Here is a 15,070-nt window from a genome sequence, read left to right as displayed (position 1 = left end):
TCAATAGTACATGCTTAAAGGCTCAGGATCCTATCTTGACACCCTGCCCAAGGTGTGTTGAAATGCTCATTGCTATTTTACACCTAGCCAACAGTCTGTTCTCATACCTTCCATCTGTGTCAATTAAATAGTGAATATATCTACTCCAATGGGGGTGGTGATCTTGGCAATGGAAAACACAGGTAAACTACTAACTGAAATTATCCCAGACACGATCACCCAACTCGTGTACACCCCTGCTTGTGCATATACACAAGGACATACAGCAGTGCACAGACCCAACTTTTACATAAAAAATAAACAAAATACATAATAAAGTAACACTGCTGAGTTTAGTAAAAACTCAGTTTTCTTGTTTAGTACTCAGTTGTTTAAATAGCAATCTGCCAAAGTCACACCTGACTCCTAAAGGGAATGTCAAGTAACACACTGATTGGTACACCCAATCCCGTGGTACGCCCAATTCCCGTCATTACGATAGCAAAAACACATTGACATGCCCTAATTCAAGCTACATTTTTTAAAAGTTTCATCCAATCGGACTAGTGATATCCAAAGATACTGCCATCTAGTGGTTGGGGTTTTAAAAAACAAATGAACAACTTTGACACCAATTTTAATTTATACTATAATTCAAATATCGTTACTGAGTTTTTAAGAATCAATATACCTAAAATATTGTAAAATATAATTCTGCAATACTTAGACTCCCTAGCATCCCTAGCAGACAGCTGCTGAACAGTGTTACCGCAGACATAATAAACCCGAGGCCCAGCTAAATGAATTCCCCTCAAAGACAAGACGGCACCGGGAGCTTTATTGGAATTATTATAATCAATAATTAACTGGCGTGAGAGTCGTATTGTCTGCTTTCCTGTGTCTCTAATTCAAACGCTGCAGGAAAGACAATGGAGCGTTCTGGAAGTGATGATTTAATATGCAGGCCTGGCATTTCCCTTTGTAAATCCTCCGATTTCTCTAGAGAGAAAAACACCCATGCCATCTTTATTAGCCCAGAATCCATTTATTACACAATGACATCATTCAGCGCTCCTCATTTACCAACTGAAACTACAGAAAAAGCCCCTTTGTAACAGAGTTCTGCTGAACCTCACAGGTTGCCAGGTAATTCGAGATCGGGCAGGAAACACGCAGCACTGTAGACACAGGGAGATGCACTGGGTGGATGCGACTAGGCTGGAGTTTAGACTGACGGGAGACTGATGTAGCTGTGATTATCAGCTCTAAATATCTCTACGCTTCTGCGGTGGTGGGAACAACTTGCACAAACAAGGTTTTGGTGCTGAGGGTCTTCAGAGAGGTTTCAGTCAGTTCTGAAATAAAACAGAAAAAATAAAATCCATTAAAATATGCATCATAAAAGGAAAATCACAAATCCATAAGCATCCAAAAGAATAAAAGTACACAGGATGATTTAGCTACCTTCATATGCAAAAGTTTAGACACCCAGGATAATATATGCACAGTGCTATGAAAAATATTTCTTTTTGTTTTAGTTTCACCATACTTTATTTTTTTAAATTAACAACACATTTTAATATATTAAGATTTTAACCTGATTAAATATGAAAAGCAGGTTTTGAATGATAATTTCATTTATTATGGAAAAAAAATCTATTCAAACTAATCCAGTCCATTGTGAAAAAGTGTTTTCCCCTAAAGCTAAAAACTTGGTTGTGCCACCCTTAGCAGCAACAACTGTAATCAAGCTTTAGTGGTAACTGACAAAGAGTCTTTCACATCTCTTTTTTCATGTCCTTTTGGAGTAATTTCGGTAGGCTGGTCAGCCCTGGGAAGGTTCACCAGTGTTTTATGTTTTCTCAATTTGTGAATAATAGCTCTCATTGTGGTTCGCTAGAGTCCAAAAACCTTAGAAATTACTTTGTAATTGTGGTTAATTGCAGGTAATTCGGGGGGTGTGGCAATTACTTTTTCACATGGGGTTTTAATAAATGAAATCATCTTTTAATACAGCAATCCCAGGTAATCTTTGTCTGATATTAAAGTTTGTTAATCTAAAAAAATATATGTAAAAAGTATGACAAAAAAAGCAAAGAAATCTAATAAAAGAAATAAGGGCAAATACTTTTTCACTGCACTGTACTGTTGATGTAAATAAAGTTTGTAGAATTTTCCCTAATCTAAAAAAAATTGTAGATTATTTCTTATACTTATCGAAAATAAGATAGATTAGGTGCCATGACTGTCGAATGTCTAAAATTCTGAAATTGGTATTGTTTGTACAATTAAAAATGAACTTTTAAACTTTCTTCAGATCAGCTTTGGTTAAAAATGAGAAAGAAGATGAATGTCTGCCATATTTTCTGGGCAAGTCGGTGGGGTGGGGGGTGTTTTGAGATGAATGAGGGGCCATATTTAACTCAGTCAGCTAAATCTCATGTCTGACAGGATGACTTGGAGAGGCCTTGGGGATGTGACCCACTTTCCCAAACAGAGACACCAGAAAATAAACACGTACACTTTTACGGTATATTATCGATATATAGCAGATTCTACCAAATGTATCCATAAAGATCCTGAATTTACCGACTCACTCAGCACAACTCGACTTCCAACAGGATCCAGAAAATGCTGATCATCTGCTTTTTCAGCGTCCAATAATTAGGCAGAGGAAATAAAAACCACCCCAAAACCACAATTAAAGCCCAGTTTGAAAGAGAGTTTGTTGCTAAACAACTTTCCACACTGAGAAGAAAGCAAAAAAAAAAAACATCGGAGTGCATTTTAGCTAAGCATAAAATAAACAACCTCCAGACCCCTATTAGACTAGCCCAAGTAATTAAAACCCATCTTAAAGCTCATCACACACACCAGCCCCCGGGGGACACACTGCAGTTCAGGAGATTATAGAGAAAATCCCTTTCAATATTTGTAAATGAGAAGCCGGTATGCATGCGCAGCCCATTCCTCCCTCCTCCGTCCAGATAATCGTCAATACAAACAGCGGCTGACCCCGACAAGGTCACTCTGAGCTCACTTCACTCAGTCTTACAGAAACAGCAGCAGAGCTTCAGAAGAATCCAGGATCATATGTTAGCTTTAATTAGAAGTGCTGACTAAAATATACGCTTTTTCCCCCCCAAAAAAACACAAATACACAATATGACCAAATTCTGGTTGCCGCTGGCATGATGGTGGTGTATGAGGTTTTAGTGTGTGTTGTGCTGGTGGTACAGTGAGTGGATCAGATGCAGCAGTGCTGCTGGAGTTTTTAAACACTGTGTTCAATCTCTCACTGTCCTCTACTCTATTACACAGTCTGTGGCTGCACAGTTTGGGTTGCTTATCCTCCAGTCAGTGCCCACAGGACGCCTCCTACAGGACAGTGCCCACAGAATGCCTCCTACAGGACAGTACCCATAGGACGCCTCCTACAGAACAGTACCCACAGGACACCTTCAACAGGACAGTACCCATAGGACACCTCCTACAGGACAGTACCCACAGGACACCTCCTACAGGACAGCACCCACAGGACAGTTCCCACAGGACTCCACCATATAGGACAGTGCCCACGGGGTGCAGTCTACAGGACAGTGCCCACAGGGCACCTTCTACAAGACAATGCTTCCTGGATAGTACTCCAATACAGTGCCCACAGGACCACGCCTACAGAACAATATCCACAGGACAGCACCCACAGGATTCCGCCCAAAGGACATTGCCCACAGGATGCTGGCTACAGGACAGTCCCTACAGGATGCTGCCCACAGGACAGTCCCTACAGGGCAGTGCCCACAGGATGCCGCATACAGGACAATATCCACAGGATGCCTCTTACAGAACATTCTCCACACTCAACACCTCTTACAAGACAATGCTTCCAGGACAGTACCCATAGGATGCTTACTACAGGACAGTGCCCACACTGGGCACAATGCTTCCATGACAGTGCCCACAGTATGCAGCCTACAGGACAGTGCCTGCAGGACAGTGTTTAAAAACACCAGCAGCACTGCTGTGTCTGATCCACTGTGCAGTGAATTCAGTGTTGAAATGTATGTCAGTTTAAGATGAGCTCAGCTTCTTCCTCTCAGTGACGTTACGTTAGATTATGGTAGTTTAGCGTGAATCAGACATTAGTGCTCTTTACATCATTCTGACAGAGTGACGACTCAGGTGACCAATGACTGAAACTGATCCCAGGTCATTTACCCGCCCCAGTTACCTTCTGGTCTGTGGGTCAGGGTGTTCCAGCAGCTTACATACAGATACACAAATTGAATATAGAATAAAATAAGAGATATAATGTATATATAATGTATACCAGGATCTAATAAACATACCCTATTTTACACACTATAAGACGCACTTAAAACCTTTTTATTTTCCCAAAAATGTATGAATTCTAACAGTCAGGTTGTAGGGAGCAGTAAAGCTACTCTGCTAAAGTACAGCAATATACAGGAGTTTTAGTTTAGTTCTCCAGTACTGAGGCTAGAACAAGATTAGCATTAGCCATTAAGCTCAGCTCTTGAGTATTATAAGCCTGTAGCCTGCTGCTAACCCCGGCTAGCACAGCTGGAGCAGCATTAGCCACTCCGCATTAGCTAATTAGCATTAGCCACTAACTGCACCAAACGCTAGCTCTTTCACTGTTCAGAAGTGAGTATTATCAAACTGTAATCTACGTGTTTATCGTGTTAAAACAAGCTACGTGGGATGAACCGCTAGAAAATATTTCCCCAAAACACTTAGGGTTACTCAGTGTAGCGCTGTGGGCTAGCACTAGCGGTTAGCTGCTAATGCTAATGTTGCTGCACCCAGCCTTAGTGGAAATCTGGAAATCTAAGCTTACTGTAAATAATAAAAAAAAACGGAAGCGCTTTACTCACAGAATTAAACAGTTTTTAGGAGAGAAATCTGTGTAGATTAATATCCAGCTCTTGTTTGACTTTAAAAATATATATATTTTTAACAATAACAGCATTGTTTTCTTAGCTTAGTTTTCCCATATACTTAGTTACCCACCTCCCCCCCAACAGCACCAGCCCCCCCCCCCCAAACACCCAGCAGCGAGATCTGCTGAATCAGTAGGAAAACATGGCGACACCCCTGTTCCTTACTAGTGTCACATAATGTGCCTTATAATCTGGGGCACCTTATGTATTAAAAAAAGACCAGAAATAAGACATTTATAGATAGTGTGTCTTATAATCCAGTGTGCCTTATAGTGCAAAAAATCAGTCATAAAAATCAGATATTTTATACAGTAGTTAACTAAGGGTTAAGTAATGTAGTGATGTGCAGAGATGGATTAATTTGGATGACATTTTTAATGTGCTCAATATTGTTTGGTTTGAGATGTTAAGAGTTTCCCCATGATTAAACTCTCTTCTATTCTCTCTTCTTTCAGGTAATATGAACAAATAAGATATCTGTAATCTGTTCTCATCAGAAACTCACCCCACCCAATCCAAGCCCCCTGAGGCTCAGTGTTCAGTGTAGACTCATAAATAAAAGTGAAAACACCTTTTTATATATAAAAGTGTTTCTGAAAAGCTGAGACATGACAAAAATCTTCATGTTGAGGAGATAATGAAAATTCTTCCATTCTTCCTGAGTTATTCATTCACAGTTAGCCTCCTAGCCTGAAGCCTTTAATTATCAGCCTCTTTAATATTGTGTAATACACAATATTCATTTCATTTATTATTTGTGTATATTTAAATTTCTAATCATTCTACGTTACACTGTGGAACTACTGCCATTTTCCTCCATTTAAAAATTTACTTACAAACATTTCTGATAAACTATAGCTCTCAAAATTTAACTTCCAGAAAGCCAGATGTGATACATAGTGTTGGGTGAAATTTTATACAAAGCCAGATCAGGTTTGGTCTAAACTACGGACACATTAAAGGAGAACTCTGGTGTGAAATTAATTTTGGGTGTAATAAAACATGATAAAGAGTACTAATCTTTGTTAAAAAGACCACCTCTTTTCTTCCGCAGCTTTCCGAGATCCAGCAATTTTGTGCAGTTTGTCCAAATAGGTTAAAATGGGTTTTTAATGGGGCATATTTTTGCCCCTGCAGATAAATCGCTTTTTACGCTTTTATCCAGACTCAAAGTAGCTCCACAACTCCTTGGCAGAACACGGAGAGCCCTGACATTTAAAACGAGGCATTGATAACTTTAAAAGCGCACAAGAAGTTTATTAAAAACACTGTTTACAACCCTTAGCGTAGCCTAAACCCTGGGAGCCGCCATCTTAAAGTAAAGTCATGATCAGTAGAGTGACGAGCACGTAATGTTGACGGAAGTACATGCTGTACGCGTGAAGAAGACATGGCCGGGATGTGTGCTGTGCTCGGACTGCAGCTTCAGCCGGCATAACAGAGTACGAGAAGGGAAAAGAAGACAATGGTTCTCATTTGTGCGTTTCCAGGCTGAAACATTATGTGCTCGTCATTCTACTCAATCGTGACTTTACGTTAAGATGGCAGCAGCCGGAGATGTAGATAATGCACACAGTGTTTTTGATCAATTTCTTGTGCACTTTAAAAGTTCTTAATGGCTTGTTTTAAATGTCAGGGCTCTCTGGATTCTACCAATGAAGTGTGGAGCTACTTTGAGCCTGGATAACGGTGTAAAAAGCGATTTATCTGCAGGGGCAAGAATATGCCCCATTAAAACCCATTCTAGCCTGTTTGGACAAACTGAACAAAATTGCTGGATCTTGAAAAGCTGTGGGAGAGCGGAGGTGGGCTATTCATCAAAGGTTAGTTCTCTTTATTATGTTTTAATACACCCAAAGTTAATTTCACACTGGAGTCCTCCTTTAACACCCCAAAATTACATTAATGAACACGCACTGCCGTGCACTATTTCAACAGGACAATGTTAGTCAACATCCTGCTATCATCTCAAGATCGTGCCTTAAATTGTTACCTGCATAACCAGACCTTTCCTAAGTGAAACATCTGCATCAGGAACTATGTAAGAATATTGAGGATATTCAAGCTGCACAGAATGAATTATCGCAGGACACCATTAGGAACCTCTACAACTCTCTACATGCTAAGATATCTGGCATGTTGCCATGTTATACATGTATTAACACACTATTTCTGTATAGGGTCGATAAATATGACCAATATCAGTCCAACGGTAAATTTAAAATAACGTATTAGTCCTGGTAACTTTTATCTTCCTTCTGAATAAAATTGCAATCCCACACTTCCTTCAGGGTGCAATTGTTACATTGATATTAGAAATAGATTGTACTGATCGAAATTAAGAACTATATAGTGATGCACATTTTGCCCATATCATCCTGCTCCTTCTCAACACTCTAAACCAGAACAGAAGTAGAACTCTACAGCAGAGCTCCTGCAGTGCAACAGGAACATGGAAGGGGTGAAAGTGGAAACCACACTTCCCTGGATTAGATACAGCTCATGCCATATTGATCTTAGTTCAGGGTCTCGGCTTAACCTCCATTGAAAATTAGGGGTTGCAGGAAACGTTAACGCTGTGATGAGTAATCAGATGGGAGAAACTGGAGCAACGAAAATCAAAACGGCCTCCACCTGAACTCAAGTGATTTGATTGGCTCCAGGATAAAATGTGCTGCCCCCTAGTGTACATGTGCATAGTATACGCAATTATGTTGGCAGACAGTCACCGTATTTTTCACACTAGAAGGCGCACTATCAATAAATGTCTATTTTCATACATAAGGTGCTCCAGATTATAAGGATTATAAGAGACTTCTAATTCTAATTCAGCAGGTCTCACCGTTGGGTGGTGGTGAGGTGGTGAGCTAAGCTAAGTAAACAAAACTAATAAAAAAAACAAACGCTTGATATTAATCTACACAGATTTCTCTCCTGAAAACTGTGTTTTTGGGTGAGCAAAGCACTTCTGTACAGTACAATTAGATTACCAAATGTCCCCACCAATAAGGCTGGAGCATTAGCATTAGGGGCTAACTGCTAGCTGCCTGACAACTCACCACTGAAGAACCCTAAGTGTTCCAGTAAGCCAGGGTGATTTTAGCTATTGGTTCGTCACATGCAGCTTGTTTTAACACGGTAAACACGCAGACTACAGTCTGATATACTCACCTCTGATTAATGAAAGAGCTAGCACTTAGTGGGAAATGCTAATGCTGCTCAAGCAGTGCTAGCCGGGGTTAGCAGCAGGCTACAGGCTGATAACACTCACCTCTGAATGGGGAAATAGCGGTTAGTGGCTAATGCTAATGCTACTCAAGTCTCGGTGCTGGAGAACTAAACTGAAACTCCTGTATAACCCTGTACTTCAGTGGAGTGGCTTTACTGCTCCTTACAACCTGACTGTAAAATTCATACATAATATGCATTTATAAGGAGCACTGATGATTTTTGGGAAAATGAAAGGATTTTGAGTGCACCTTACAGTGCGAAAAACATGGTACGTAAATATTGGTTACCTAGGTAACATATTCACATTTAGCGTGTGTTAATGTGTGCATTAGTGAGCAGTATTGTCAGTGTATTAATGCCGAAGTTAAAATCAGTCTGTTCTCATCCGACAGCAAAACCTACTGATTACCCCATTTTTTTCCCAAAGGAAAAAAAAATAATTTTAGAAAAGTTAGATTAAAAAAAAACTAGAAAAGTTATTTTTGTGGCAAAATAGTTTTTTTTTTTTGTTTTTTTTGAGGATTTTCTTTGCTCAAGTTAACCGAATATTCGTATTTATGAGTTATAAGTTAATATGTTATAGCTAATATTAAATAACATTTAAGATTTTAAATTGTTTATTTATTTTAATTGACCAGTACAGGCATTTCTAATACTTATGCCTAATAAAATAAATAAATACACAAATAAATAAAAACATACCAAATCATTCAAAACATTCATCTCTTTACCAATATATTTTACTAATGCTTTTCATATTTTACAAAAATATATACTCTTTAATGACCATATAAAGGTTTCTGATACATATTAAAAACACAATATTCAACTCCAAATTATGAAAAAGTATGAAAAAAAAACTATTTAAACAATCTCCATTATCCCCAATAAATGTATTTACCCTAAAACAAGCAAAATGCATACAGAACCCTTCATAAGGAAGGTAGGAAGCATTTTATACTTTTACTTTATATTTTACTATATATTTTACTATACCTTTTATATTCTACTCCTTCACACACTGCGGGTGCAGCAGCCTGGCACTAAAGGAGTATTATTTTATAAGGATTTTTATATTGCTACTTGCCATTAGCACTGAATGCACTGAAATTATGTAAGAGTCTGAAGTGTACTAATGTGTTTTTAAAGAAAACAGATAACAGAAAATAAATTAAGTACAAAATGTGCTAAAAACATTTGTTGGGGTCAAGAAAAGGACAGCAGGAAACTAAAAGTTTTTTCTGACTTTTTTCTGACTCTGCTTGTTAAGAGAAGACCTACCGTTGCTCAGATCCTCGTCTGTGTAGAGTTTAAGCCTCCTTCCCCTCAGGCCGAACACCTTCGCAGCCTCGCTCAGCAGCTCCGCGTGCTGCAGCTCATTCTGACCCACCGGATTAGTCAGGAACAGCGTGCCCACGTCCCCACTCAAACACTCTGTACAAGAGACGGGAAATATTCAACAATTAAAAACAGATACACTATTAAAAATCATATAGATTCTACAATAGAGCCCTGAGGGATTCCACAAGATACGCCAAAGCAAACTGTTTAGCATATAATTATCAAATGCTTCTGCAGTCTAAGTTTCCGTAAAGAATAAAACGCTTTGAAGAGTTTAAGAGATTAGATGACTAATTATAAAACTGACGTGCACTTTAATAAACAGTTTTTCAGCATAATTAATAAACATTAAGTCATGGGCTGCCTTTCTGCTTCAGCTTCTGATCACAGAGGCACACAATATTTTCTAGTCACCATAGCGTGTCGCTGGCATGCTAACATCGCGTTAGCGATGTGGGACAAGCCTGGTTGCCTGCATGCTCCTGGTGCGTTAGCGATGTGGGACAAGGCCTGTATCCAAGATGCTAACATTGCATTATTCTGGTCACAGCAATTAGTGATGTAACAACATAATTTTTTCCAACCAAGAACAAGCATATGCACTGTTATACTCTCCAATACCGATACACACTTTCAATAAAGCAATCAGGAGCATCATGTAACAGTGTAGTCGCTAATGTAAAGTAGTGCAATGCAACAGTCTTGTTAATTTTGAGTTTTGTTGTAAGAGTGAAAGTTAAAATATTTAAATATGTTTTTTTTTCCTTTGCTTTAAGGACATATGTTAATCTGTTCAGCATCTTCATGTGACACCAGAACCATATCAGCCAGTTAGAAGATGAGACTATAGGAAATACAGGAAGTTTCTATCAGCTGGAGTAGGGTAGGCTGAGCGAGCAGCGTTTTGAAGTTTCACTTAAAATAAGTTCAATTTAACAGTGTTTTTCTTTACTTTTTTTTTCTTCAGGTTGGATGTATAAAGTCTTTGTCGTTAAGGTGGATGATCCAGGTGTTCGTCCACTGAAGGTCTAGCAGCCCTGGGGAGCTGAGCTCAGGATCCCCGGGCACCATTAAACTAGTGCTGGTCTTACTGGCGGCATGAGGCAAAAAACTAAACGTGAGTCCGCAGCACTTTTGCTGAGCTGTTACATTTCGTTCTCTCTGGTTTTCTCTCGCTTGCTTGCTCATGCTCTCTTCTCCTCGGTCTGTGGATCTGGGACTAAATATTTAATCGGTTAATGTAAACTTGAGTAATGAAGTTGTTTGTTCATCAGTGCAGCAATATTCACTAGGTATCTGATGTTGGTATCAGGGCCTCATTGGAGGGTTCATTGGAGGAGCGCAGCGGCCGGGAGGTAGCGTAAGCCTTCAGGAGTGAGTGCAAGTAGGAAGGAGCTGTTCTGTCATCACCTTGATTGTAAGAGTTTTGAATTTGATGCGAGCATCAACTGGTAGCCAATGGAGCTCAGTGAGCAGCGGGGTGACATGTGCCCGTTTTGGCTGGTTGAAGACCAGATGTGCTGCTGCATTCTGAATCATTTGAAGTGGTTTTACTACACAGGCCGGGAGGCCACTTAGCAGGGCATTGCAGTAGTCGAGGCGTGAGATGACGACTGCTTGTACCAGGAGTTGGGTGGCCTGTTGCGTCAGAAACGGTCTAATTTTTCTGATGTTATAAAGCGCGAAGCGGCAGGATCGAGCAACTGAGGCCACATGGTGCGTGAAGAGAAGCTGGTCATCAACCATGACACCCAGGTTCCTAGCAACCTTTGTCGGTGAGAGAGAGAGAGAGTCGATACTTATAGAGAAGTTGTGTTGAAAAGATGGTTTTGCTGGTATGACCAGAAGTTCAGTCTTTGAGAGATTTAATTGAAGGTGATGCTCCTTCATCCATGAGGATATGTCAGAGAGACACTGCGATATCCGTGCAGAGATTGAGTGATCTTCAGGTGAGAATGACATTAATAAGATTATTAATATTATTTTAATAATGCACTCCACAAATCTCCATATATCCAGGATTAAAGTAAAATAAATGATACTGGACAGATATAATCTGTCTTTAGTAGATATTTAATGGGAAATGAGAAAAGTGTGAATTTTACTTTTGCTAAAAAAAAGCAACAAAAAAGTAGTACCCTGATGTGATCATTAAGTGTGGGAGATATGGCACAATTTTTCAGGGTATAATATCGTTTATGATACTCAAAAATGTTGGTGATATTATTGCGTACGATACAATATGGCACACCCTTATCATGCATCTCTAATAATAATGTTGATGAGCATATTCGTTGGTGTGCTAGCACTGCCTTAGAGATGTGGAATAATCCTGGTCCTTAACATGCTAATTTTACGAAACAGAAAGAGACTGGTCGATGACATGCTAGTGCTGCATTAGCAATTTTGTACAAAGCCAGCCACTGGCATGCTTAATAAAGAAGACCACTGATAAAACACCACTAAATTCTTAGTCTTGATTAACCAACACAGCAAATAAAATAAGGGTCCATTCCAGGGCGGAATGATACAGTCTGGATTTGTATCTTTTGGCCCTGTAGTGGAAAGGTGGCCATTTGTCGCCTGCCTTTCCACTACAGGGCCAAATGACACAAAGGAAACAAAGGTGGCCATTTATTGTGGTCTTTCATCGGGTCCTGTGGAACAGAAGTTAAGGGAAGATGTACCTGCAGGACTGGCATTGACGAGTTGCAGGTTGATGTAGGGACAGATAAGAGCATCTGAACCGTTCACTTCTTTAGGACTGGCCCCGGAGGTCACCCACAGGGTCTTCCCACTCAGTGCTAGAAGATCGGTACTGGCCTTCAACTCTGTATATAAAAAGACACCAAGTACAGTCGTGTGAGGTTCATTTACATCCAAGATATCACTGAATATTTGGCAACATTCGTTTGCATCTGTAAATGGAAATAAAACATTTTTAATTAAGTGAAAAGACTGAATCATTTCTTATTTAGTTTATTTATTTCACACTGGAGTTTCTCTAACTTCAATTTTTTAAAGCAGTGGTTATATAAGTTGTTTCACATTTACCATGGTTACAAGTTCAAACTCAAGCTTTGAATGTTTGATCTTGTTTAATCTACAAGGAACAAACAAAAGTGGGTGTGGCCAGACAGCAATACAAGCAAACAAATCAACACATTCATATGACAACACCTCCAAACCATGAGCTGCAGGATCAGCGCAGCTCTAACCTTGATGCTCAAGCGTTCCTCAGCCCTTCCTACAGCAGCCAGGCCGTAAATCACGGGACGCTGAGCGGCTCAGCGCCGAGGCTGGAGGTGTGTGCTGCAGTGCTGCATTGTGCCTCGTCTTTTACTCATAATTAATGACAGAGATAATGGGCATTCATCAAGCTCATCAGCCCGGTCCCCTCACCAGCGCCGCTAATCTCGCTAAGCTGCTCATTAATGGTTCCTCCGAGTTCCATCGCCACTGCTCCGCAGCTGTTCCGCCGGCAGAACCAGATCCGACTGGATCCTTCATTCCAATCAATTCTCTCTCCTTCATCTTCCAGCAAAAACAACATCAGGACCAGACAACAAAGCATCGCTGCCACATGAAAGCCAGTCGATAAAAGAGCTGCAGTATGATTATTAATCATCCTCAGCGTTGCACCTTCAGCTAAAACTGCTAAACCCACAAAACACTGCTTCAGAGTTCAGAGCTGAGGGGTCTGTATAACACTGTCGATGCTAATGTTAATGACTTATTACTCAGTATATACAGATCTGGAATTTTTTTTTTTCTTTTTATAGGTTTATGTTTGAGTAAAATGAACATAGTTTTTTATTCTATAAACTACGACAGCATTTCTCCCAAATTCCAAATAAAAATATTCTCATTTACAGCATTTATTTGCAGAAAATGGGAAATAGCTGAACAAAAAAGATGCAGAGCTTCTAATAATAACAATAATAATAATTATAATTCTGTATGGGGTTCCATAAAGGTAATCTGTTTCAGCAGATGTTGGTTAGATGTTAACTGAAGTTAACTGATACATACATATAGCTTATGTTTTTTTAGATGTTTTATTCTATCTAGATTTTAGTAGATGTTTACTAGCCGATGTTATCTACTATAGCCAATGCTTACAATATGTTAAGTACTCTGTACTCCGGCTGATGTTAACTAGATGGTAATTATTTTAGCTAATTTTGGCTACAAACCAGTATTTTCTCTTTCCTCTCACAGGTTATTTCACATGGTTAAGAACAATTAAACATCTGAATTTAACATTTGTGTTCTAACTGATGTTCTCTTCATGCTAACTGCTCTGTAGCTGACATTCTCTAGATGTTAACTATTCTATCTGGATTATGCTAGATGTTCACTAGCCGATGTTAACTATTCTAGCCGATGCTTAGTACGTTAACCACTTTAGCTGATGTTAATTAGATGTTAACTAGTCTAGCTGATTTTCTTGAGATTTTTTTTCTATACTATATTGGTTTTGCTAGATGTTAACTATTGTAAATTATGTTTTCTAGATGTTATCTCTTCAAGTAGATGTTAGCCAGATGTAAGCTTAATTACTTTAGCTTTTATTAGATGTTAAGTACTGCAGTTATCAGCAAAACACATTGTAAAACCTAAATCACCTTTCTTTTTAGTAGCATTTGTTAAATGATCTGATGAAAAATTCAACATAGAACATTGAATTTTGTGATCATTGGCTGTTATAATGGAATCCTCAAAAAGAGCACCATTTTTCTTATAAAAACAAAATACAGTATCCTACACAAAAGTAAGCTATTTTAAACTCTGTACATAAAGTGTGATCTATATTAGTGGCTCTGATTCTTCACTGAAGCAGGATACATCCTTTTTTTAGAAGCTGCTATTCAGAGATAGATTGGCGTTTCTATGTGTGCTGATATCCTGAATGCCCTTATCTTCCTCCACACCCGGCACTGGCCTCACATCACTGGTGCAGAACCTCACCGGCCGGCTCGACCCGTCCTCCACTGCGGGCTGAAGCAGCAGCCGGAGAGTAAAACAGATATTAGGGCTGAAAGAAGACGACAGAGAAGAATGAGGGAGATCTGCTCTGAAGGAGAGAGAATACGAAGCTTCTCTGGTAGAGAGGTCGGCCTGAGTCCGAGCGGCAGAACGATCGATCGATGTGGACCAGGCCTGACACGAGCTCCACAACTGACTGCACACATCTGAATCCTGGAGAGTAGCAACTAGTGCGCATCCGTGCAGCATTTCATCATATCGATGACCTAATACAGGGGTTGGACAATGAACCTGAAACACCTGGTTTTAGACCACAATAATTTATTGTCCTGACGGACAGTTCTGATGGAAAGAGGAGAGTTGAGGTGCACATTGAATTCTGCCGTGATTTGAGCAGCCGTGGTTTTATTTTTTTGGATACAATCCGGGTTAGCACCCGAACATCCCTTTCAGACAGCTTCCTCTTACAGCGTCCACAGTTAATCCTGTTGGATGTGGTTGGTCCTTCTTGGTGGTATGCTGACGTTACCCTGGATACCGTGGCTCTTGATACATCACAAAGACTT

General features: G+C 39.6%; 1 protein-coding gene across 2 annotated transcripts in view; it reads right to left on the bottom strand.

The window, feature by feature from the left end:
• Nucleotides 1-1,004: 1,004 nt before the first annotated feature.
• iars1 (isoleucyl-tRNA synthetase 1) overlaps nucleotides 1,005-15,070 on the bottom strand; it is a 147,805-nt gene continuing 133,739 nt past the window's right edge. For both annotated transcript variants that reach the window (XM_022682414.2, XM_022682413.2), the window contains exons 32-34: nucleotides 12,203-12,346; nucleotides 9,456-9,608; nucleotides 1,005-1,334 (exon numbers count right to left, since the gene is read on the bottom strand). In XM_022682414.2, the coding sequence (XP_022538135.2) occupies nucleotides 1,255-1,334; nucleotides 9,456-9,608; nucleotides 12,203-12,346 (377 nt within the window). In that variant the 3' untranslated portion in view covers nucleotides 1,005-1,254. The remainder of the gene's footprint in view (nucleotides 1,335-9,455; nucleotides 9,609-12,202; nucleotides 12,347-15,070) is intronic.

The sequence above is a fragment of the Astyanax mexicanus genome, chromosome 24 (genome assembly GCF_023375975.1).
Source record: "Astyanax mexicanus isolate ESR-SI-001 chromosome 24, AstMex3_surface, whole genome shotgun sequence".
In the NCBI taxonomy this organism is placed as follows: domain Eukaryota; kingdom Metazoa; phylum Chordata; class Actinopteri; order Characiformes; family Acestrorhamphidae; genus Astyanax; species Astyanax mexicanus.
Note: the sequence above shows the minus strand (reverse complement) of the source record. Positions and strands in the feature narration are given on the sequence as shown.